Below are 24,687 nucleotides of genomic sequence, written 5' to 3'. Positions count from 1 at the left end.
GAGAATAAGCTTAAACGATAAGAGAAATATCACAGTTTGTGATTATAGCTTTTAAGAAGCAATTGTAATACTCTTAGATTTGATTACATTAAGTTGTAAGGAACTAGAGTGATCGTGTGGATCAGAATACTCTAGGAAGTCTTAGAGGTTATCTAAGCAGGTTGTAACTAGAGTGATCGTGTGGATCAGAATACTCTAGAAAGTCTTAGAGGGTATCTAAGCAGTTGTTCCTGGAGTGATCAGTGTGTGATCAGAAGACTCTGGAAGACTTAGTTGCTGACTAAGTGGAGAACCATTGTAATCCGTGCGATTAGTGGATTAAATCCTCAGTTGAGGTAAATCATCTCTGCGGGGGTGGACTGGAGTAGTTTAGTTAACAACGAACCAGGATAAAAATAACTGTGCAATTTATTTTTATCGGTCAAGTTTTTTAAAGCTACACTTATTCAAACCCCCCCTTTCTAAGTGTTTTTCTATCCTTCAATAAGGAGACGGACGTCTCCGTGAGGTGTAGCAAGTGGAGGCGGGCGCCTCAAGGGTGAGGAAGAGGTGGAGGCGGGCGCCTCCCTTCCCTGAGGGCCCCACCTTTTTGCTTTCCTTGTTTTAATGAGACGTGCCCTTGGTTGTTTCGGTCGTAGGGTGATATTACATGTGTTCCTAGTATAATCAAAGTATAATTAGGTGAATTTGTTCATAGACATGACATAAATTAATGTTAGGGGACTTAAACTAGCATAATCAAAAGATCTAATGGTCTAAGTAATGTTCCAGTAAGTTATAGAATTATTAGAATGCACATCATGTTTGGTGAAAGAATAGTAACAAGTAATAGTAGCCTAACTCACAGTAGTGAATATATATATATATATATATATATATATATATATATATATATATAGAGAGAGAGAGAGAGAGAGAGAGAGAGAGAGAGAGAGAGAGAGAGAGAGAGAGAGAGAGAGATGAATAAGTAGTGATAAATTAGCAGTGGATTGTCTAAGAGCAGAAAACAAGATTTGGCAGAATATATGTAACAGGAAATCCATTGTTAGTAGCAGAAGTTGTAAAATTTGACAGGAAGCTAATAATGTAGGGATGGCTTATATCAGTAGGAGAAATTAATAGGAATGTATAGTTGAATAAATGGATGTTGCAGGAAAATAAAAATAGTATAAAAACAGTTGCGTAGATGAAAATAACGGTATAATTAGTTGCCCGGAATCAAACGAAATTCGTCGGGGAGGTTCGTATATATAATTAGATAACGTTGGTTGGCTGTTTTGTTGAATATTATATCGATTGTGTGAGTTGCAGGTACTATTGAAGTAAGTTGGTTTTGTCCCGAATTTGGACAAGTTTTGGTTGTAAGCTTAAATAGCCAAAGTGGAAAGTTGTTTGTGTTGCGGTTTAAGTTGTTGTTTGAGTTGCTGTTTCTTTTGTTGTTGTTCTGGTTTCGTGGTGATATTGTTGATTAGATGTCATTCATGTTGTCGCATAACATTCGCATTGTTTAAGTTGGCCTGAACTGGCACCTGATTAAGTTGGCCTTGATGGCACCCTGTTAAAGTTGCTGAAATGCCTCGATAACCTGGCATATGATTAAGTTGGGAGTTGTACTCTGATGGATCCACATGCATTTGCATAGTCGAGTTTCATGTTGAGTTGCATTTTGACGTCGTTGTTATTGCTATGTTGCTTGGTCGATTGTTGTATTATGGTTGTTTCTGAATGTGATGAATATTGTATGATTTTATGTCTAATATATCAATTATCATACTTTTGCTTATACTTTTCGATATCTCACCCTTTATTTGTTCGCCGTTGCCTTTATATTGGTAACGTGCAGGTAGCGAGGAGTAAAGACTTAGTAGCTTATTGGTGTCGTCGCTCTGATACGTAGCACTCAGGGGGGATTGAACACTTGTTTTGATTTATGTTGTTATTTCCGTTAAAGTTGAATTTGGTTGTTATTTTGAGAATTTTGTTGTTGATTAAAGTTGTTGAAAGATGCTATGATTACTCGCAGTTTTAAGTTGATTTGTTTTCCGCTGCAGTTACTTAATTAAAGTTGAATCATTGAGACTAAATACTTGTTGAAGTTCTTTACTTTATTTTGGTGCTATGTATCTGTTTAAAAATTAAGTTATTTCGTTGTTGGTTTGAAAGTTGAATGTAATACCTCAAGTTTAGTCGAAATTTTGGCACTCTGATTTTAATATAAACGTTGGGTAGATTTGGGGTGTTATAATTTATGTCTTGCTCTAATCGATTAGTTAAGTTCATTAATCAGTTTGGAAATGTATACAAGCTTACTAAATGATTAGGAACATGCTTGTAAATCCCACAAGCACCTTTATGGTTTCTTTAAAGTTTTTAAGGTATTTTAGAGAATTTAGAGAGGTTTAAAACATGTTTAGGTAAATGTGTGCATTGCCTTAGTAATTTAAGAATTACACAAATATCTTTACAATACTCTGATCATTCAGTCACAAACCATACAAGCTCTCACACTTCCTCTCTTTTACAATCTATGAAGTTTCAATATTCATGGCTTGATTCATCATAAAATCAACACTTCATCTAGGACTTGACTTCTTCCAACTAATGAGGCTTGATAAAGCTTCTTGATAGACATTGTAACACCCCATATTTTCTAATTTTAATTTAATCGGAAATTAAATTATTATTTAGAATTATTTAGTATTTTCGTTGAATTATTTGGAGGAATTATGAAATATTGGTCTTTGGGCCAAGTGTGGTATTAGTAATGAGGGGGTGTTGAGTTGTTGAGCCATTACTAAATTATGTTATGTTTTCATAAAATAAAGGAATTGTGAAAAAGGGAAATTAGAAGCAAAAGAGCAAAGTTGGAGAACAGAGAGATACGTGAAAGAGGAGAAGACGAGGAAGAAGAGTACCTTTGAAGATTCGACTCTAAGGTAAGGGGGGACTCTTCGGGTTAGCAATTATTATGCAATCAAGGGTAGTAGAATGGAGTAGGATTGTTGTTTGATTCAATTGTATGTGTTGGGTTTTGGGATTGTTAGGTTTTTGAGTAATCTCATAACTTTTATGTGAATTTGATGAAATTGGATGATAATGTTCATGTCTGTTGTTGATTGATATTTGAAGCATGTTAGAATAGTGTTATAACATGTAATTTGGTGTTGTTTTGGTGTAATATCGTAATGGTACGAAATTGGATTAATAGAGAAGCTGAATTGCTGTCAAAAATGGATTTTGGGGTTACAGGTACGAAGTAACCGGTTACTGGGGTTTGGGTAATCGGTTACCACTGATGTCTGGGAGGCAGTAACCGGTTACTGAAATGGCAGTAACCGATTACCGCTGTTCGTTTTTGAAAAATAATTATTTTCTAAAATTCGTATCTTTTAAACCGTTTTGTCCGTTTGGCAGTAACATGATGTGGTTTAATTGATGAATCGTTTCTAATAAGGCATGACAATTGACACATGTTTGGTTTAAATTAATTGTGGCACCCTTGATTATAAGTTTTACTCTAATTATCTTAATAATTGCCGCGGGGTTTAGAAGGGTGTTACAGACATCATCATCAGAGATTTCTGAACCAAATATCATCATGGATTTTACTGAACGCCGCTTGACATTAGGTGTTGGCTTTATTGAGATTGGGTTTGACATACATTTTCTAGGGGAAATTACGGGTATCCCATAGTGTGTGCTACAAATTGTAACACCCCTCAACACTCCTCCTATTGAAAAAAATTAAATTCCCCTATTTTTAATGGCCCCCACCAACCTTTAAACCATCCAATCCCACAAAAAGTACTCTTTAATTACCTCAATGATCAAATTTTTCTTTTCATTTTCTAATAAACTATCTCTCTCTCTCTCTCTCTCTCTCTCTCTCTCTCTCTCTCTCTCTCTCTCTCTCTCTCTCTCTCTCTCTCTCTCTCTCTCTCTCTCTCTCTCTCTTTCTCTCTCTCTCTCTCTCTCTCTCTCTCTCTCTCTCTCTCTCTCCTCTTCATCTCCCTCATCTTATCAACTCTCTCCACCGAATACTCTAAATCTCCATTGTTTCCAATATCAAAATCCCACCTAGGCGCGTGAGGGTAAATAGTAGGAACAATTTGTTGTATGACTTGGGTACCACTTTCCTGAGGATTTATCTGAGGAAAAATATATCCTTGATTCGTTGATAATGATGTTAGGGTTAAACATGGACGGAGTTTTTTCGCCACCACCTCCCTCACCTACTAAACATGAAACCGGGAGTTCTGGTGATTATTAGGACCGGTTGGAGTGGATGCAGTATGAGGTATGGAGCAATAGAGCGAAGCAGCTGAGACAAAGAGAAGAGCATGTGAGACAAGGTACCGTGCTTGCTGATGTGTAGATGACGATGATGCAACAATTGATGTTGTGATTTCCACCTCTTTAATGAGTTTCTCTATGAGTTTTCCTATTGCCCTCCTCTACTTCTACTAAAATATTATGGGCAATATTTGGTTTAAGTTGGGGGTGGGGTATTTCCTTTATAGCATGTTATCTTACTTTCTCTTATTTTAGCATGTATTACAATGATGATGTTTGGTGAAAAGATGCATCTTTACATGTGGTAATCAATTACCAAGGAGGTGTAATTGATTAACACTTATCAACATTAAAAAAAATTTAAAAATTGAACTAGTATCAATTACCACTAGTGTATTGATTACCACTATTATTTCTTTGAAAAATATAGCTTTTGGCAACATTGCGTCAAGGGTTTTCATTCATGATCTTTAAGAACTCTTTAGATGAAGTTTTGAAGTGTATTTTCGAGCATTCAAAGTGATACATAGAATGAATTGTAATATGTACCTTTAAGATGATGATCATTCCAATTTTTCCGTTTGATTTCGATTGATCACTCTTCATGACATCTTTAACTTTTTCTTCTTTGAGATACACTTGTCTTCATTAAAATCAAGCCAAGTAAAAAAGACCTTTTTCACAAAAGAGTTAACTTGTAGTTAAATTCCATAAAATCAGCAAATATAAATATTAATTTTGAGAAATGGTAAATTAGAAATATATTACATCAAATAACTCACAATTGACAATGTTATGCCCTCAAAAGCTTATTTTGTGGAGAATTACATTTTAAAAAAGTTTTGGATTATGATATGTCATATTTTTATCATTTTTAGCCGCTTAATTTTATCATTTAATATCTACTTTTGTTTTTTTTTTGTTATAGTTTTACTTCTGTTGTCTTGTTTTCATTATGTTTCAGGAGTTTGAAGTGAATTAAAGAATCAAGGAAATACATAAGTGAAAGAAAATTTGAACCAAAACAATGCATGAACGACTTGGGAAGTATGAGTAAGAAAGCATAGATTTTAGCACAAGGTAGAGGGCATCACAACTTGCCCGTAATGAGCATCACAATCGTAATGATCCGAAGGTTTTCTAGTTTCTAAAAACTCGATTTTAGCACAAGGAATTGGACATTATAGCCATCTCGTGATGGGCATTATGACCGTAGTAGCCCCAATGACTCTTTGATGTTCACTTTTGTGTTGTTTTGTTTTTTTTTTTTTACTTTTCTACTTTCCGTCTATTACACATTGATGAGCCAAGGTTTAACTGCAAATTAATGGACATTGTTATGTCATAGAGGCTATATAATCATGTTGTACATATCAATTTAGCTATCTCTTAAGTTCTATTGCATTTTGCGTACTTTACTAATTTTAGATTTCTCTTGTATTTGTGTGTAAATCTTAATTGTGTTGTGAACGACTTAAGTTACTACATACCAATTCTAATCAATATGCATAATATATTTTACACTAAAGTTTGCTCCAACCATGCAAAAATCATTTTTGTTTTAAAAACTATGATAAAAGTTTTTCAAACTATTCTAAAAGAAAATTTTAATTGGGAGGTATACTCACCCCCATATAGACCGTTTCTTATCCATATTCTCACCCAACACTTTTTCAGTTTATCGAATCAAGAGTACTTTGAATCGAACATGAAGATCTTCTACATTAGCCTTATCAAGCAACACATCAACTTTGATTTCCTGAATTTACAAATCACTAACTTCCTAACATCTTGTTACACCCCGAAATTTGCCCTCTAATTTTTAACCTAGAAGAGGTTGAAATCATATTCATATGCACATTCCATTTAGGTCATAACCAAATGCATGCATCCATAACATAGTTACTTCTCCAAGAAGTTGACAAGATATGAGCTTCTCTTAAAAATAATACCTGAGAAAAAGAGAAAGAGGTTGAGGTCTCACTAGATCACAATACCTTCAATGAGCTCCCTCAGAAGCTAGGGTTTCACAATCATCACATTCAAGGTCCTTGATTTGAAGTTGCAAGTTTGGAAGCCATCTGGTCCTCAAAATTAGGGTTTTTGATCAAAGTCAACTCAGTTGACTTTTTGATCAAAACTTATACTCAGGAGCTGAGATGTGTAATGAGATGTCATGGGGTCCATCATGTGCCATTCAAATTCTCTCATTGATTGATTATTTATTGAAGTCAAATTGGAGGTTTGTTGATCAAGAAATCCATTTGGGACTAAAAGTCAACAGTTGACTTTTTCAAGATTTGGTCAAAATCATAGTCAACATCCATATTGCGAATTTGTATTGAAAATTGATCAAGAAAATATCATGAAAGTCATTAAAATCAAGATTGGATCAAAATTGCTAAATTTGGAAGTTAGTTGAATTGTGAAGTTTCCAAAAATGGAAAGTTTGGGACTTAGATGATTTTTTGGTGAATTTTAAGAATGGTTATGTGACTGACTTCATGCCAAGTTTACATGTGGATCAAGGCAATATTTCAAATTGAGTTCAAGAGCAAAACTCATGGCAATCTACAACTTTGTAGTTGGAGATTTTTCCATTAGAAGCTTGCATCAAAAGATATAAAATCAAGAAGTTGATGGTTCCAATGCTGGTGAATTGCAATTTCTTGCCAGATTTTATCAAACATATCAAACAGTTGCAAGGTCATTTTCATGGCAACTTTTGAAGATGTTCCAATTATCATTCCAGTCCAAGTTCAACATGAAACATGTGTTATCATACCTCCTCTCTCCATTGATCAAATAATCATGCCATTTGAATATATAATCATCAAGTTGCAAGGGTTCAAAGCCGTGCATTTGAAATTGGTATATTGGCTGACACAAGACAAAGACTAGCACGCACGTGCAGTAGTCATGCAAGTCTATTTTCCAAAGCAGTTTCCATGAGTTACAGTCCTTATTTCAATGATTTTTCAAAATCAATGTTCTTCTCTCTCATCTTGTCTTTACAACGAGCATAAGTTTGATGGGAATGGTAACTTGTGGCTGAAGATACATGTACACAAAGTCAGCTCCATGGCATGACTTGGCACGAGCATTTTTGCTCAAGCATAAGGCATTACCTAAATGTTGAAGCTCGATACATGCACAAGATATTTGCATAAAGCCATATGCATTACTCATTGTCGCCAAGTACAACTCAGCTGCATGAAAGCATACAAAAGGCTTGCCTCAAATGTCCAAAATTTGTTCACTAAGGGTGGGAAATTATAAATTATCTGCACCTCCACCATACACCATATGCACATACATATATAAGTTGCAACTCACCATTTTGCAAGACACTAATTCATTTTTCTTTTTCCAGTTTCAGAATCAAACTTTCTCTTCTCTCTCACTTTCATCTTCATTCTTCAACAACTTTCTCAACCTCTAACAAACTCTCAACCATTTGTAACCACCTTCAACCACCATCGTACTCTGCAACCATCATCATCATCTTCCCCGAGACTCAACCCTTAATCATCATCATCATCTTCTTCAAGACTTAATAATCATCATCATATTCTTCAAGACTTGATCACCATCATCATCACTTCAGCTTTGAAGATTCAATCCATCTCTGAGTTTATTTCTCAGAGATTTGTGCTCTTTTCAACATCATTTACCATTGATAAAGAGGATATGAATCATTGTAGAGTTTTCTTGGTTTATTGATTCAAGATTTGTTCAGGTGAGTTCTATAATCCCTCTCAGCATACTTAGTTTATTGCTTAGGGCATTTGCATCTGGGAGCTCCACCACCGGAGGCTAGGCATTAGGGCATATGTTCTTGGTGGGTGTTTGTGCATTTGTTGTTTGCAGGTTTGAATCAATGCGATCTTGTGTTAAAAATGTGTGATAAATGAGTTTAGATAGCATGTCATAACTCTGCGCATCATAAGGATTGACTTTGTTTAGTTTACATTGAGTTTTGTGGAATCCGGTGATTTAGGGTTTGTTTGTATGCCATTCTTTCATGGTGATTGAGGCTTCAAATAGGGAAACTAAGGCCGAATTTAGACTCAAGGTGAAAAACCGAGTGGACCGGTGGTCGTCCTTTTATTTTATGGGCATTTTTTTAAAACTTTGGCGTGGTGGACAACCGGAGCCCTAGCTTCGGCGTCTGTGTGATTTGCATGTTATCCATTTCGTTCCATGCGCGACATATCTAATTGGCCCATACACTCATCTTTTGTTTTATTCATATGATTGGCTTATTGCGTGGAAAGTTATAATTGGCTCAGGCTTTGTTTTGTCATCTTGTGACTTAAGTTTCACCATGACCAATTGATACAAAGTATCTTCTAAATGTCACGTTTTATGCTTTAAACCATATGTTAAAAATAAATGCATGCTGATAATGAAATGGAAAGTAACAAAAAGAACATTTGGGCCACGGACTACGTTGAATGAATTGGGCTTAGGAATTTTTTCTGATTGTACACTGCTGATGCACCTTTGGTTAATTGGGCTTAGGCATTTTTTCTTTTTTGTAATTGGAAGAACAAACAAACATTGTTGCATTTTACTTTTTTTGGTTAATTCATGCTTTATTTCTGTTAATTCTTTATCGCTTTATCATTCTTTACCTTATATTTATGCAAATGTTTATATTTATCATTATGCTTGCATTTTATAATACCATGAGTGAGTAGTTTCATCATAGGCTTGTGATTATGAGAAATGTCTAAAGGACAAACCTCATGATATCTTAGGTTAAACTTTGCTATGAGGGTTTATGTCACTGCTCTGATTCGTTAGGTTTTTCACTTATATCTTTGTGAAAGTAGATATAAGATTAGATATTAGTTGATACATTGAAATGTGATAACTAATATCTGAGCTAAAAGGTCACATGGTTAAACCAATACATGAAATTGTCTCTGATTTAACTGAGAAAATTATGCATTTCTAAAAAAAAGATTTTCTTAAAAGGATCCTGAACAAAAAATTACTCTAACCGAAAGTAGGTGATTCATCAACTCAGAGCACGATCATATGCTCTGAAAGGGAATATGATTATATTTATCTATTTTATTTCTACAATGTTAGAATTCTATTAACATTAGCAAAATAAAGGTTTTACATGTGTAGGTCATAGATAGATCATCATAACCCTAAGAATATTCTTTATAGAATTCTTAATCAATCAAAATATTTTGAATCAACTTAACATCATTTTAGCTAATCATCGAATACGCAAAAATTGATAATTTATATTGTCTTAAGCAGAGTTTTACTACTGATATAACTGTGCACTTATGGCCTATCAACTCACCCACGACAATGTGGTCTACATTTTCAATTTGTACATTATTATATACTAAGATAATAAATAAATTACTACAAATGGAGTAAAACAAAGATAAAAAAACAAGAATCTTGTGAAAAAGTGAGATTGCGACAAAGAAATGAGTTAGATTATCGTATATAGATATAATCAAGGCTATAAAATAACATAAACAAAACAAAAAAAACTATAACATCAATAATAATAATGGTGGGTTTAACAAACTAAAGTAAGTGAAATGGTCGTCTTGGGCTTTGCATTGACGGTGTCATTGGTAGTGTTTCTATAAGTCTCTCAATTTTTTTTTTAAAGCAATCTACCATTTTGTATGCAACTCAATTGTCTTTATTCTTATTCATGAAACATAAACTCCTTCTCTATCTTTTTATATTATACCTAAAACTTTACTTATTTTCTAAATAAAGTTACAAGCATACAAAGTCAAAAAAAACTTTGTTAACGTATTATAAAAACACTAAATATATAAAAATAAAGCATATGAATATTATTACATATTATTATAAATGAAAAAAAGAGGAGATTTTAGAATAAAATAAAATTATGGAAATCCACCACAACATTTTATCAAACATGCGGTGGACATATGTGAAACTTAAATAAATTAACAATAAATTGAAAGAGGGTGGGGAACAATAAGGTTGTGGTGGAGAAAAAACTCCTAAAATCTATCATCAATATAACAAATCATAGACATATTTTTTGTTGTCTTCTCATGGTCAATCTCGTTTTTGCTCTATCATTAACTATCGTGCATGTTTCTCCTTCATTCATACTTGTTTTTTATCGTGTTTGTTTTCTTTCTCAATATCGAAAACAAATAAGCAAAATCATAAAAAAAAAAAACTATTATTCATGAAAAAAAGAGGTCAAAAGAAAGTATCAAATAAAAAAGAAATGGAGGGAAACAAAACATTGGGAAAAGAAAAGAGAGGAAGGTGAGAAAAATAGAAGAAGAGCAAATCATAAAATCTAACAAATTAAGTATATATTTCTTGGTTGGCATCTCATGGTCAATCTCGTTTTTCTCTCTTATCAATTATTATATTTGTTTCTCTATTGATTATTAATGTTTTTTATTGTATTTGCTTTCTCTCAATATCACTAACAAATAAAATAAGAAAAATCATAAAAATAGTAATTTATATTCATAAAAAAAAGAAAAGAGAAAGAGATTAAAAAAAAAAAGGTTGAAAGAAAGAACCAAATAAAAAAATGAAGAAAAAATTGAGAAAAAGAATAAGAGAGGAGAAAATGGACAAAGAAGAAAAAACTTTTAAAAAACCTGCTTAAATTAAATTTAAAGAGAAAGAAAAGTTAAGTCAAAATCATCTCTGTCTATGTCTCTTCCACCTTAACTAGAGATTACGGGTTTGCTCCCTGTTTTGGGCACGCAACACTGATAAATCTATTGAGTGAGGGCTTAGCCGCCTATATGATCCCACACGGCTTGAGGAATTAGTTTCTGCATTTGCACGCAGAATATACGTCAATTTATACAACAACCAAAAATCAACTATGTCTTAATAGGCTCGTTGACTATGGTATCTAATGATATCATAATACAATGTTGGTTTTAATTTGATAGTGACTACTATAACAATCTCTAAAATCAAAATACGATGATGTAGTTAAAATTTTAAAAAGAATCGTTAATTGGTTCCAGTCTCTAGGGGTGGCAAACAGGCATGCTGGCTTTGTTTAGACCCGCAAAAATAGGGCATGGCGGAGCGGGACAAACATAGTTAAGAATGCTGACTTAAAATCTTGGGTTGTCCCAGAAAAAACGGCGGTGCAGGGAATGCCCGCGGACTTTGCACTTTTTAGGCCTAAAAAATGTAAAACTTTATGTAAATGCTCGTAGAAAAATGAGACGGGACAGAGCGAACATAATAGAGGTTGCGAGTCTAAAATCTTGACTCGTCCTACAGAAAAGTGGGGGCAAAACGGACATGCCCAACAAGCCAGACCCGTTTTGCCACCGCTAATTGATTCAATGGTGATTGACACTAGACTTAATAGAAAGGATCATGGTTCGATCTCCGTAACTATGATCAAGAGGGAGTTGAAACCATTTGATATCAGAATTGACCTCTGAAACAAAATAAATGATTAATTGATAAGTTTTACCATCTGTGTTAATACTTAATGATTTTGCATAATACATATGTTTTCCAATAAAAACCAAAATTTAATATTGCGTTTCTCACTTTCTCTTTTAAATTTTTAGTTAGACATTGGATTACTTCCTTCAAATGATGTTTTCCATTCATCCCAATTTTCTTCCCGAATTACATTAAAATACATTGAACTGAAAATGACATTCTTTTCTCGCCACGCCACATGAATAGCCAATTCATTTTCATATAAACTTGTTTTCAAATCTACCTCTAGCTTGAGAAAGGTCCGTGACATCATTGCAACACAATGTGGACCTCACAACTTTAAATGTTAGTACTAATTTTCTTCATTTCAACAAAACTATAACAAGCAAACACTGACAAGCAACCACTGCTATCACGTTTCTTTGTTCACTTCACTTCCACCGACTCACTCATTCATTCTCTTCCTTTCACGATAATGGAAGATGGAGATTGGGTTCTGGTGCGCGCTCCCTCGCCAAAACACTTGTGGAAACCATCTTTACCAAATGCTGATCATCTTGATGATGATGAATCTTCAAGGCCATTGAAGGTTACTTTTTCTACCCCTGCAAAGTACTGGACCGATGCAATCCCAATCGGTAATGGCAGTCTTGGGGCCATGGTCTGGGGTGGTGTTCACACTGATGTTCTACAGCTCAATGGTAAAATGCTGCTCATAAAGAGAAAAATTACATTCCTATTTTTGGATTAGTACCATTTATCATAGTATGCATATGAAATTTAACCTATAAAAAGGGCATAAATGTGTTGTCAAAATTCATTGTCACTTTCTGACTTGATTTGATAATTTTATTCTCTTTGTCTTTGATTTGATTGATTCAATGCAATGCAGGGTTTAGTGTAAGTTTGGTTTAGCTTTTGGAAGTTCTTGGAAGAGTCAAAAGCAATTCTAGATGTCAAGAATTGATTTAGGAATGATTTTGAGGGGTTTGGTTGTCTAAAGTAGAATTGATTCTGCCTACAATTCTACAATTTGTAGCTTTTGAGTTTAAACATGATTTTTAGAACTCACTTCTAAGTTCTACGTATATTTATCCAAACATAAATTATTTTACCTTTTTAACTAGAATCAATTTCTTCAATTCACTTTTAACTAGAATCAATTTTACAAAATCAATTCATTCAAAATCAATTTTTTTCAGCGCGGAACTAAACACACACTTAGTATGGCTATCTGATATATTAGACTATAGTATTGCTTGATTTTCTTTTGGACTCTATTATGTTAATGATTATTTCGGACAATGGCTAATGTCTGAGTGACACGTCGCGGGTAGGCTTTGATTTGAAGGGAAGACTTTTTGTGTAAACTTAATTTGCTCTCGATTATTTTGTAGTTCCTTCAAGATATTTGTAAGATTCAATGTGGTTCATGATGAAAAATCTGCGTTGAAAGCTTAATTTTTGTATATGGGTGATAATAGTACTGTAGCCATTTTCTAGTTACAAACTTATATGATTGAGATATCAGGGATAAGGTAGTGCTGCATTATCCGTAGTAAAACCAATTTGATGTGTTTGGGCTTTTTCTTTTAAAAAACTTACTAACATGAGCGTTCAATTTTTTTTTATTTTTATAGAGGACACGCTGTGGACTGGGGTACCTGGTAACTACACCGACAAAAATGCTCCTGAGGTGCTGGCTGAAGTTCGAAAACTTGTTGATGACAGAAAATATCCCGAAGCTACAACAGCAGCTGAGAAATTGTCAGGAATTCCTTCTGAAGTATGTAACATACTGCAAATTGATATAACCCTTTTTCTGCAATGTACGAGGAACTACGATATTATTAGATTGATGTTAGGGGTTGATAACCAAGGAATATGATATATAAACCAAGTATACAATATAAATCACATACATGCTTTCATTCTACTAGTATTGTCATTCATGGATTTGTTTTTTATAAATGAAGGTATACCAACTTCTTGGTGATATTAAATTAGAGTTCGATGATGCTCATCTTAAATATTCGGAAGAGTCTTATCACAGGGAGCTTGATTTGGATACTGCAACAGCAAAAATAAAATACAATGTGGGTGATGTAGAATTTACCAGAGAGCATTTTTCTTCTCATCCAGACCAAGTGCTAGTGACAAAATTTTCCACTAGCAAGTCAGGGTCATTATCATTTACAGTATCTTTGGATAGCAAATTACATCACAATTCACGGTTAAGCGGCCAAAATCAGATAATATTAGAAGGAAGTTGTCCTGTCAAAAGGATCGCGCCACACCTCAATTACGGTGGCGAACCAAAGGGAATTCAGTTTTGTGCAGTTCTTGATCTGCAGATTAGTAATGGCAAAGGAGTTATACATGCTTTGGATGATAAGAAGTTTAGAGTTGAAGGTGCAGACTGGGCTGTTTTGCTTCTGACAGCTTCCTCGTCTTTTGATGGTCCATTTACTAATCCTAAAGACTCTAAGAAGGATCCTACTTCCGAGTCCTTGAGTAAAATGAAGTCTGTGAAAAGCTTTTCATATGACAATATATATGCACGTCACTTGGATGATTATCAGCATCTATTTCATCGGGTCTCATTGCAACTGTCTAAAAGTTCCAAGACCAATATCTCTCAATTGGGAGGTGATGATACTGTTCCAACTTCATCAAGAGTCAAATCATTTCAAAAGGATGAAGATCCTTCCTTTGTGGAGCTTTTGTTTCAATATGGTCGATATCTACTAATCGCTTGTTCACGTCCTGGAACTCAGGTGGCGAACCTACAGGGTATTTGGAATAAAGATGTTTCGCCTGCATGGGAGTATGTATTCCCTTCAATTTTCATCCCTCCTCTAGCAATAAATAAAAATGTAAACAGAAAGTAAAGACATTAGGTTCTATAATGGCTTAGAGTTTCTATATGGATAAGGAGTATTAAAATCAAATAACTATGTAGAAGTAATTTTATAAAGAATTCACGAGATTTAATAATTTGTCTTTTTTATGTTATCCAGTGGGGCTCAGCACTTGAACATAAATCTTCAAATGAATTATTGGCCATCCCTTTCTTGTAACCTACGTGAGTGTCAAGAGCCATTATTTGATTACATTTCCTCTATGTCAGTCAATGGTAGTAAAACTGCAAAGGTATTTTCTCTGTTTACTTTTTCTTTCATATAATGTAAGAAAGAAATAGTTTATAATTATGCTCGTCAGTTATTAGCAGCTTGTTAGTAGACCTCCTATTAATCAAATGTATGCTAGGCGCAGGCCCAAGTAATTCTGCCCGATTTAAAGTAATTGTGTGTTTTAAATAGAAGGGTAGAAATGGGACTGCATGCAATTGGGCCGTTTGTGTTTGGGTTAGTTGGGAGAAACTATTCAGAATTTCATTTGATCTGGCATACAGGTGAACTATGAAGCAAATGGTTGGGTTGCACATCAGGTTTCTGACTTATGGGTTAAAACATCTCCAGATCGAGGTCAGGCTGTTTGGGCTTTATGGCCAATGGGTGGAGCTTGGCTTTCTACTCATCTATGGGAGCATTACACTTATACAATGGACAAAGTAAGCTCTAATTTTTTTTTAAGAAACTATCTGAGCCTTAATCTCATTGACTCAAAAATAGTAATATCGCAAAAACAGCTATATTAGTAAAGGGGGGATCTAACAAGTATAGATTTCCCCTGGGTTATTACATTTGCAGAACAATAAATGTTTTTACCTTGAAGAGCTTAATCTGTTGTACATGCCAAATTAACCTTCCATTTTCATGCATTACTATAAGTTCTACTAGAGATGATGGAAGCATAACCTACTCCGACCAATTTTTGGTAATTACTTTTTATTTACAAAATGAGATTTCAAGCTGGTTTTAGTCCAACCAATTCCTTATTTAACTACGATGATTAATATTTTTAGGAGACTGCTGTTAAATCATTGTTGAAGGCCGAAAAGTAGTATATAAAATTTCATGTTTCATTTGATGGGTGTAAAACTTATTTATTTACTGCTATCATTATCAACAAACCTTTGAGATTATAATTATGGAACATTAAAGGATACAATTTGTTGATGGATGGAAAATATAATATACTATATTCTATAATGATGCATATATAGGTCTTTTTTTGGGTGCAAATAACTACTTTTTCTTAAACTAGATTTGCTCTATCTGCTGTGCTATTATTACATACACATATTCCAGATTTGATTTTTCTTTTATAATAGGAATTTCTAAAAAATAAAGCATATCCTTTGTTGGAAGGATGCACATCATTTTTGTTGGATTGGTTGATTGAAGGCCCTGGTGGACTATTGGAAACTAACCCATCAACTTCACCAGAGCACATGTTCATTGCACCAGATCAAAAGCAAGCTAGTGTGAGCTACTCATCAACCATGGATATTTCAATCATAAAAGAAATTTTCTCTATAATCATATCTGCTGCTGAGGTGAACTTATCTTAGTTCTCAAACCAATACTAGTCACTAGTTTTTTTGTTTGTTTTGGAATTCGGCACTAGTTTTTCGCTATCCTAATTTTATCTTGTTTACCGAGTTTGTCAAAAACAGGTTTTGGGAAGACATGATGATGCTATTATCAAAAGAGTAATTGCGGCTCAGTCCAAGCTTCCTCCTACAAAAATTGCTAGGGATGGATGCATTATGGAATGGGTATGCAATTATGTTCAATATTAATAGCACTCCTTCTCTTCATTTCCGACATTTCAATTTGTCTAATGAATGTCATCTAATTTCTTGTTTTAATTTTAACTGACAAACTCAGATTGTAGTCGGGAAATTTCATGTTAAATTTAACACCTTATTTATTTGACAGGCCGAAGATTTCCAGGACCCAGAAGTACATCATCGACATGTTTCACATTTGTTTGGCTTGTTTCCTGGGCACACAATAGATCTTGAAAAAACTCCAGATCTCTGTAAAGCTGTTGATAATAGTTTAATTAAAAGAGGTTTTTTTACAAGAAAACTATCACAACAACTATATTACATAATCAAATTAGGAATTACCATGTTCATGCTCAACCTTGATGACAGAATGACATAAGGCTGAACTTTTTCAGCTATAATACTTTGAAATAATATAATTCAATAGTAATGGTCATTCTTGCATTGTGTTACAGGAGAAGACGGTCCTGGATGGTCATCAACTTGGAAAGCTGCATTGTGGGCTCATCTGCACAACAGTGAGCATGCATATCGCATGATAAAACATTTGATTATCTTGGTGGACCCTGAGCATGAGGCAGATTACGAAGGAGGACTTTACAGTAACCTGTTCACAGCACATCCTCCATTCCAAATTGATGCAAACTTTGGGTAAGTCCCAACTTTAACTTTAATGTTTCTGTACTATGTTGGTTTCATTTCACATTCATCATATGAAAGCTTGAGCTGAAATATTTTGCCTTAGAAATCTTGCGTGTGATGAAACTAGGCAATAGTACTCAAAATTTTGAATTTCTTTGGCTGATATCGCTGTTTGGTGTCAGTTTTTCATCAGCAATTGCAGAAATGCTTGTTCAAAGCACAACAAAGGACCTCTTCTTACTTCCCGCGTTGCCTCGTGATAAATGGGCGAGTGGTTGTGTGAAAGGATTAAAAGCCCGTGGCGGGGTGACTGTTAACATCTGCTGGAAAGAAGGAAACCTGCATGAAGTTGGGCTTTGGTCACAAAACCAAAATTCCAAAATGAGACTACATTATAGAGGGAGCATGGTTGTGGCAAATTTAACACCAGGCAGAGTTTACTCATATAATAATGGCTTGAAGTGTGTTAAGACATACTCCTTTAACGAAGTTAATCCATGATTTTTTGTCTTCCAATTTTCCAATAAAGTTTTAAGGAACAACATTCATTAGTTTTTACAATAAGTTATTGGACATGTTTGTTGGATCGTGACATATCTTATTGTTAAACTCGGATTGTAGTATCGGAAGATGTAATTTAATGGAGAAGCATTTTATTAATGCAATTGTTGAATTGTTTTAGCTGTGAATAATAGTTTCATTTTGGTATTTGTATTTGGACCCGGCGCAGATGTTTGAAAGACACCTGCCCTTGGCGAGTTAAGGTGTTCAAAGGGAACGGAAAATATTGAACACTAGTTAATAGAAAGAGGAATCCTCAAATATCGGCATAACTTCACCAATCGTTAGTTAATTTAGTGTTGGTTGGTGCTAGACTTAGTAGAGAGAACCACGGTTCGATCTTCCACAACTGTGATCGGGAGGGGGTTGGAACCACTTGATGGCAAAACTGACCCCCGAACCGGACTAAACCGGTGGAGATAAACCAAAAAAAAAATTCATCACTATGAACTCTCTAGTCTCTAAGATGTTCCGAAAACTTAAAAATGCTTTTCAGATTTTAGGAATTTCTGAAAATTTAAAAATGCTCTTCGAATTTTAGGAATTGGGACATGATTTTTAAATATAATAATTTTAAAATTTGAAATACATTACATTCACACTATGAATTTCGTCTCTAAGAAATTCTGTAAACTTAAAAATGCTTTTTGGATTTTAGGAATTGGGACATATATTTTTTTAAATATTTGAATTTTAAAATTTGAAATACATTCTATTTGTTCGGTTTGGCCGATGCACATTGAATTCTACAATTTAAAATTACACTATTTTCTCTGTTCTACAATATGAAATTACATTTTTTACATTATGGATGACTCTCTCTCTAGAGAACCTCTAGAGAACAAACAAAGCTTCAACATATTAGTTCAGTTGTACCATTTATTCAAACCTTCACGGTCTTAACTGTTTATGATTGTTACAACATCATTATGACTATTCATTATTGTGTACTTTTATTTGAAGTTTAATTATATAATCTTGATCACCATTATATGACTTGAAGCTGAGTTAACTTCTTACCTTGAAACCGAGCTAATCTTCAAATTGGATGACCTCACTCACCCTGCATATCGTGGTGAGCTAACCGGTTTGACTCGACTTGAAGCTGAGTTAGCCTCTTACCCAACAATCGAGCTAATCCTTAAATTGGATGACCTCATTCACTAAGCATATCGTTGTGAGCTAACCAGTTTGACTCGGCATGTGCATCACCTTTTCTATACCGATCTAAGTACTTTGTGGAGTTTAGCGTGTTCTAGGATAAATGGGTTAGGGTTTGCCGATGCTAATTGGATTTCGATCATTATAGACATATCCTCCTCAAGCACAGAGCATGTAAGTGTGGAGTGGTTTAATGCTAAAGTCATAACGGTACATAGTTCTTCAAGCACGAGACATGTAAGAATGAAGTGATTAAAGGAAGAAGTATAAATATTCATACTTCTTCGAGCACGAGACCTATAAAGGCGAAGTAACTGAGTGCAAAAACATTATAGTCCAAAATCCCTCAAGTATGAGGTTTGCAAAAGGGTTGAAGAGATTAGGTGGAAACTTGTTAACTGAGTCCCTCAAGTGTGAGACCTATAAAAGGGGAAATGTTTAATAATTCGTCTCCGACCTAATCTTTGAGACATGTATAAATTGTCCATTTAACCTAGCAACGAGATTATAGTAAGATGCAGATTAAGAAAACATATTATTTTTTGAGGTGAACATCTCAATCACACCTTAGCAGACCCTGTTTCACTCAGCAATGTGGTGGATAACTCACCACCAAAGATATAGCGCGATATGACGAACTTGTCTTTAACGTGTTCTAGGATAAATGGGTTAGGGTTTGCCGATGCTAATTGGATTTCGATCAGTATAGACATATCATCCTCAAGCACAGAGCATGTAAGTATGGAGGGGTTTAATGCTAAAGTCATAACGGTACATAGTCCTTCAAGCACGAGACATGTAAGAACGAAGTGATTAAAGGAAGAAGTATAAATATTCATACTTCTTCGAGCACGAGACCTATAAAGATGAAGTAATTGAGTGCAAAAACATTATAGTCCAGAATCCCTCAAGTATGAGGTTTGCAAAAGGGTTGAAGTGATTAGGTGAAAACTTGTTAATTGAGTCCCTCAAGTGTGAGACCTATAAAAGGGGAAATGCTTAATAATTTGTCTCCGACCTAATCTTTGAGGCATGTATATATTGTCCATTTAACCTAACGAGATTATAGTAAGATACAGATTAAGGAAACATATCATTTTTTGAGGTGAACATCTCAATCACACCTAAGCAGACCCCGTTTCACTCATCAATGTGGTGGATAACTCACCACCAAAGATATAGCGCGATATGACGAACTTGTCTTTATAACTCGGTGAGTGCATATTGTCAAAAAAAATTAACAAGTACTCCATTCCGTTTATTTAAACTTTGCACTGACGAGTTTTCTTACAATTCACCTTCAAAAAATTTATAAAAAAAATTAAAAGATCAAATTACAAATTTAAACTAGTCAGAGACCCGTGCTTTCGCACGGGTGATTTTTTTTCTGGTGTAGTATTTTTGTAATGATATGAATAATATAAATAAAAGGAATTATAAGCAATACGCATAATTAAAAGGAATTGTTTTACTTGAATAGAGTTTGAGTTTTATTGATTGCTCTGTTATACTCCCAATTCTTTGAAAACCGAATATCCATAGGAATCGTTTTGAAATTTGAAAATAAATACTTTAGTTTTCAAATAAAAGTCATTATTGTTTAAAATAAAATAGGCATTGTATTGAAAGTGACCCTTAAGATTAAACATTATTATCGTATTCATGTGCTAATTTTGTGTGTAATAAAGAACCATATAAAAAAGAACATGTGAGTTGGAGAAAAAAATAAAATTTTAACAAATGCAAATGTAAATTTTAAATATAAATGAAAAATATGAAATAATTTACTTAATTGTAAATTTAACAATAATTATATAGAAAACAATGATTCACAAAAAAATGTTTAAGATAGGTTAAGAACACAATAGCAAAATTGGGTCAGGTAATTTAATAATTGACGGTCCAACAACAATTAAAAGAAAATGATATAGATCACCATGGTTTAATTATAAATGAAAAATGATCATATAAATTCAATTATATTAAATAATCATATAAAAAATACAATAAGATGGAGATAATAAAAATAAAATATTAACATTTAAAAATAAAAATTATCTCTCAATTAATAGTAATTGTTGATTAAAATAAAATAGCTACTATGTTGATAATGACCCGTGAAATAAAAAAAATAATTTGATGCGATATAAAATATATTTAAAAACAAATGAAAAATAAACAATAATCATGGAAATTTAATTGTATTAAATAATGATAAAAAATCGTGAGATGGAGAATTTAGTGCAAATAAATTTTGGTGAAAGGGTAATTTAGGCAATTTGGTCAATCTATTATTAATGAATAGATAGTAGATTAATTGTATTAAATAATGATAAAAAATCGTGAGATGGAGAAAAAAATAAAAATAAAGATATTATCTCTCAAATAAAGACAATGATTGATTAAAATAAAATAGACATTATGTTGATAGTGACCCGTGAGATAATAAATAAATAAATAAATAGAGAAAAAAAATTAAAATGAAAGTAAGAAAGTGTGAAAAAATGTGAGAGAAATTTGAAATTTTAATTAAGATAGAGAAAATGTGTAATGATCGATTAAAAAAAATTAAATATTGAGTTGATAGTGGCCCGTGAAATAATTAAATATTTTTGGAAATAATAATTAAATGATCGATTATTAATATTTTTTGCGATAATAGATAAATGTTGAAAAATTAAAATGAAGGTATGGAAAAATGAAATGCGAAAGAAATTTGAAATTTTTAGTAAGATTAAAATTTAAAAATAGATTATTAATATTTTTTGTGATAATAAATAAATTAAGAAAAATTAAAATGAAAGTAAGAAAGTGTGGGAAAATGAAATGTAAAAGAAATTTAAATATGACTTTCATCATTCATGGCTTACATATGATGTCATCATTCATGCAATAAAGTTGTAGGAAAAATGTTATTTAATTCGGACCAATGAAAATCTAACACTTGGTGCATCCATTCAATAAAGTTGAAAAGGTGAATACTTAATTTGTTAGTTACAAAAGTGACCTTTTATTAGTGCAAATAAATTTTGGTGAAAGGGTAATTTAGGCAATTTAGTCAATCTATTAGTAATGAATAGATTAGGCAATTTGGTCAATCTATTATTAATGAGTAGATAGTAGATAGTAGATAGTAGATAGTAGATGGTAGAAGTCAGGAGGTCAAAATACATATTAAAAAACAAATAAGTCAAAATGGAAAAAAATCGAAAGGAAGCAAATACGACGTCGTAGCATGAAAATTCGAGGCAAAACCAACCTACAGGCTACAACCAGTATCAGATTCAATATTCCACTGTCACTGAAAATCTGAAACTAAACCCTCACAAAACCCTAACCACCGTTTTCCGATTTTCCAATACTCAAACAAATGGCGTTACGATCTGGATCTCTATCTCGCTCCTTCATCTCCACAGCCAGGAATTCCCTCCGCCCAGTCGCTCCTTCCCCCCTTCCCCGCATCCGTCCCCCGCCACTCGCCGCTCCTCGCATCCAGTCCCGCCTCTTTTCCATGCCTGCCGCCACTTCCAGGTCCCAACCCTAACTCACCATTCCACTCTTTAACCTTAATCGAATTTAACTTCAACGAAAATGAAATTGCTATGAATTTGATTGTGAATGTGAATGTGAATGTATTGCTTTTGCATATTCTGAATTTGTTGTGTGTTTTTTTGGTGCAGGAATTTGGGGCAATTGGGTTGCGTACAGTCACTTTTGCCACTGCATAGCACGATGGCGGTAGCTTGTCTCACTTCTCATATTGTCGCCAGTGCACGAGCTTGTAGCGAGCTGTCGAATGGTACCTTCCGTCGTTCTTGTCAAGATCGCTAATAGTCTCTTTGTGAGTCTTGTTTGTTTTATAGGATATGTGTTGTCTGTGAAAAATGTTCAAATGGATTTCTTTGTTGTTTTGCCGTATTGATTTTCAGACCTCACAAAAATTACTCATAAAAGAGGCACTTCGAGTTTGCAATTTCGATACATTTAGGGACTATATTGACAGTTTCTCATACATTCAAGTATCAAAATGAATGGTAACCCTTTGGGTTTGTGCATATTATAGAGTATAGAAATTTGATATTACAAATTAGTCAGTCTTGTTTTGATTCATGTGAAGAGATGGATTGGGTAGAGCTTTGTGAGTTTGGTTGATGATAAGGTATTAAGATTAAGATTTGAATTTATAGGGAGGAATGGAAAAGATGGGTGATGCTCAAGGACGTTGATCATCCAATGGGGAGAGACGAATGCTGCATTGTAGGTTCTCTTTTATTACTTTGTTTAGAATTATGAATTCAATAACCTTTCTCGATTAAATGTACAAGTACAAGTGAGTGAGGGGTTGATGATTTTTTAGAGATAATCTTGAGCACTATTCAGATTTTGCTCAAGTACTGAATTTTCAATTTTTGAAAAGTCTCTGCAATTAATTTTGTTTCCCTTGGGCATGTTCATTTTATGTGATACTTCATTGTTAATGTTGAAGTTGTTTGTTGATTTAGTAGTTATTTATGTAGTCCTCAGTACTAAGTGAATCACAAACTAAGATTGTCCCATAATCATTTTTTCATTGCTAGGTTTCATTTTTTAATAACTGTAGTTAACTTTTGTTTTCAAGTTTCTACACCATTCTGGAAATGCTATTGTCAAGATATAAAATTATGTGTTTTTCATGGTGAAATGTAGAGGCCTCCCCTATAATATCGTGTGGATAGGTCAATTTTGGCATTTGTTTTCAATTTATTCCTTGTATAAATTTGTTCACTTTCACAAATAAAATCCCTGCAAGAGTCGTCCTTGAAATGGCTGGTTACCCAGTCCTTTCATCAGTTATTCTAATACTACTAATTGGTAAACTCCATTCCTTTCACAGGTGATCCTGATTCCTGAGGTGATGTTCTAAATTCTCATTTATTATTGTGGTTAAACTTAAAATCAAATGAGAATAACCTCTTTGACCCAAATACTTTACTTTGAAAAATAAAATTTTTGTGGTAATGAAGTTTGCTTTCTGTTTGAAATACTTCTTACCAAAAACAATTTGAAATCTTCAGGCATGGATGATTTCAACCACTTCCCATTCCTTTTGATATTCAGTTTTCTTTACGTATTTTTGTCTGTCGTGAATATAAATAAAACTCGCATCAACACTACTTAATACTTAAGGTTTTTGTTGGGAGTGGTTGCTGTGTTATTACAGCTTCTGAGGGCAAAATTTGTGAAAGTTAAGTGATCTAATTATGGGTTTAGCAATAGTATAAAATCTTAATGCCCTGTAATACTAATGCTTTTTTATAATTTACTTTTTTATGTTGCAGTTACTTAAGCAAGCTGTTGGATTTCCATGGCTGCTGGGGCCAATAATTATAGGGAGTATTATCTGGGAAGTATCGGTTGTAAGAATCTTGAACGAGACTCCACCTAATTTGTTTTTCTTTAACTCTGGAAGAAAGAACCTGTTTTGTTATATTTAAACTGCGACATCATTCAAGATTAGTTATTGATTCTTGTTGTATTTGGTTTTTGGTTAAATGATGATCATTCATCGTGTTCCTTTCAACTATTTGGGAATGATATTGTTACTCAATGCATGGTTTAAAGAACTTGGAAATAAACACACTAGTAGAGGATTTTTGGCTGACAAATGCTTTATAGTTGTAGGATTAACAAAAAAATTTAAATAAATTCTAAAGTACCCTATCAATTTAGTTGGGTATTGGCACCCCTATTTAGTGGCCCACTTACTATTATACACATTGGTTTCGGTTTGATCGATATAAATAGATCAATAGAATTGAAAAAAAAGAGGTGTGTGTCAATCCTAGAAGAGAGTCTGGGAGTAATTTTTAAAAGAATAAATATTTTTTAAT

The 24,687-nt window shown here is 33.6% G+C and overlaps 2 protein-coding genes across 4 annotated transcripts; both read left to right on the top strand.

Moving 5' to 3' along the window:
* Window positions 1–12,042: 12,042 nt before the first annotated feature.
* On the top strand, window positions 12,043–17,803 carry LOC131643329 (alpha-L-fucosidase 2-like). The gene is made up of 10 exons (XM_058913522.1): window positions 12,043–12,455; window positions 13,395–13,540; window positions 13,731–14,581; window positions 14,775–14,907; window positions 15,170–15,328; window positions 15,992–16,216; window positions 16,337–16,438; window positions 16,602–16,737; window positions 16,909–17,104; window positions 17,278–17,803. The coding sequence occupies exons 1-10, from the start codon at window positions 12,230–12,232 to the stop codon at window positions 17,594–17,596; spliced, it is 2,493 nt and encodes an 830-aa protein (XP_058769505.1). The 5' UTR covers window positions 12,043–12,229; the 3' UTR covers window positions 17,597–17,803.
* A 4,262-nt stretch (window positions 17,804–22,065) lies between these two features.
* Window positions 22,066–24,377, top strand: LOC131610664 (uncharacterized). 3 transcript variants are annotated; one of them, XM_058882671.1, is made up of 4 exons: window positions 22,067–22,348; window positions 22,498–22,616; window positions 23,691–23,708; window positions 24,136–24,377. In XM_058882671.1, exons 1-3 carry the CDS (start codon window positions 22,188–22,190, stop codon window positions 23,705–23,707), a joined length of 297 nt encoding a protein of 98 aa, XP_058738654.1. In that variant the 5' UTR covers window positions 22,067–22,187; the 3' UTR covers window position 23,708; window positions 24,136–24,377. The 3 variants fall into 3 exon arrangements, with proteins under 3 accessions (XP_058738672.1, XP_058738654.1, XP_058738662.1); XM_058882689.1 differs by lacking the exon at window positions 23,691–23,708 and having other exon boundaries at window positions 22,066–22,348; window positions 22,498–22,658; XM_058882679.1 differs by lacking the exon at window positions 23,691–23,708 and having other exon boundaries at window positions 22,069–22,348.
* The last annotated feature ends 310 nt before the right edge of the window (window positions 24,378–24,687 follow it).

The sequence above is a fragment of the Vicia villosa genome, linkage group LG1 (genome assembly GCF_029867415.1).
Source record: "Vicia villosa cultivar HV-30 ecotype Madison, WI linkage group LG1, Vvil1.0, whole genome shotgun sequence".
Classification (NCBI taxonomy): Eukaryota; Viridiplantae; Streptophyta; class Magnoliopsida; order Fabales; family Fabaceae; genus Vicia; species Vicia villosa.
This window is presented reverse-complemented; position numbering and strand designations above follow the sequence as displayed.

Coding starts and splice junctions, on each gene's coding strand:
- LOC131643329 (XM_058913522.1), top strand. CDS start 12,230: ATGGAAGATGGAGATTGGGTTCTGGTGCGCGCTCCCTCGCCAAAACAC. Junction 14,582..14,774: donor GATGTTTCGCCTGCATGGGA/GTATGTATTCCC, acceptor TATGTTATCCAG/TGGGGCTCAGCACTTGAACA. Junction 15,329..15,991: donor ACACTTATACAATGGACAAA/GTAAGCTCTAAT, acceptor CTTTTATAATAG/GAATTTCTAAAAAATAAAGC.
- LOC131610664 (XM_058882689.1), top strand. CDS start 22,188: ATGGCGTTACGATCTGGATCTCTATCTCGCTCCTTCATCTCCACAGCC. Junction 22,349..22,497: donor ATGCCTGCCGCCACTTCCAG/GTCCCAACCCTA, acceptor TTTTTGGTGCAG/GAATTTGGGGCAATTGGGTT.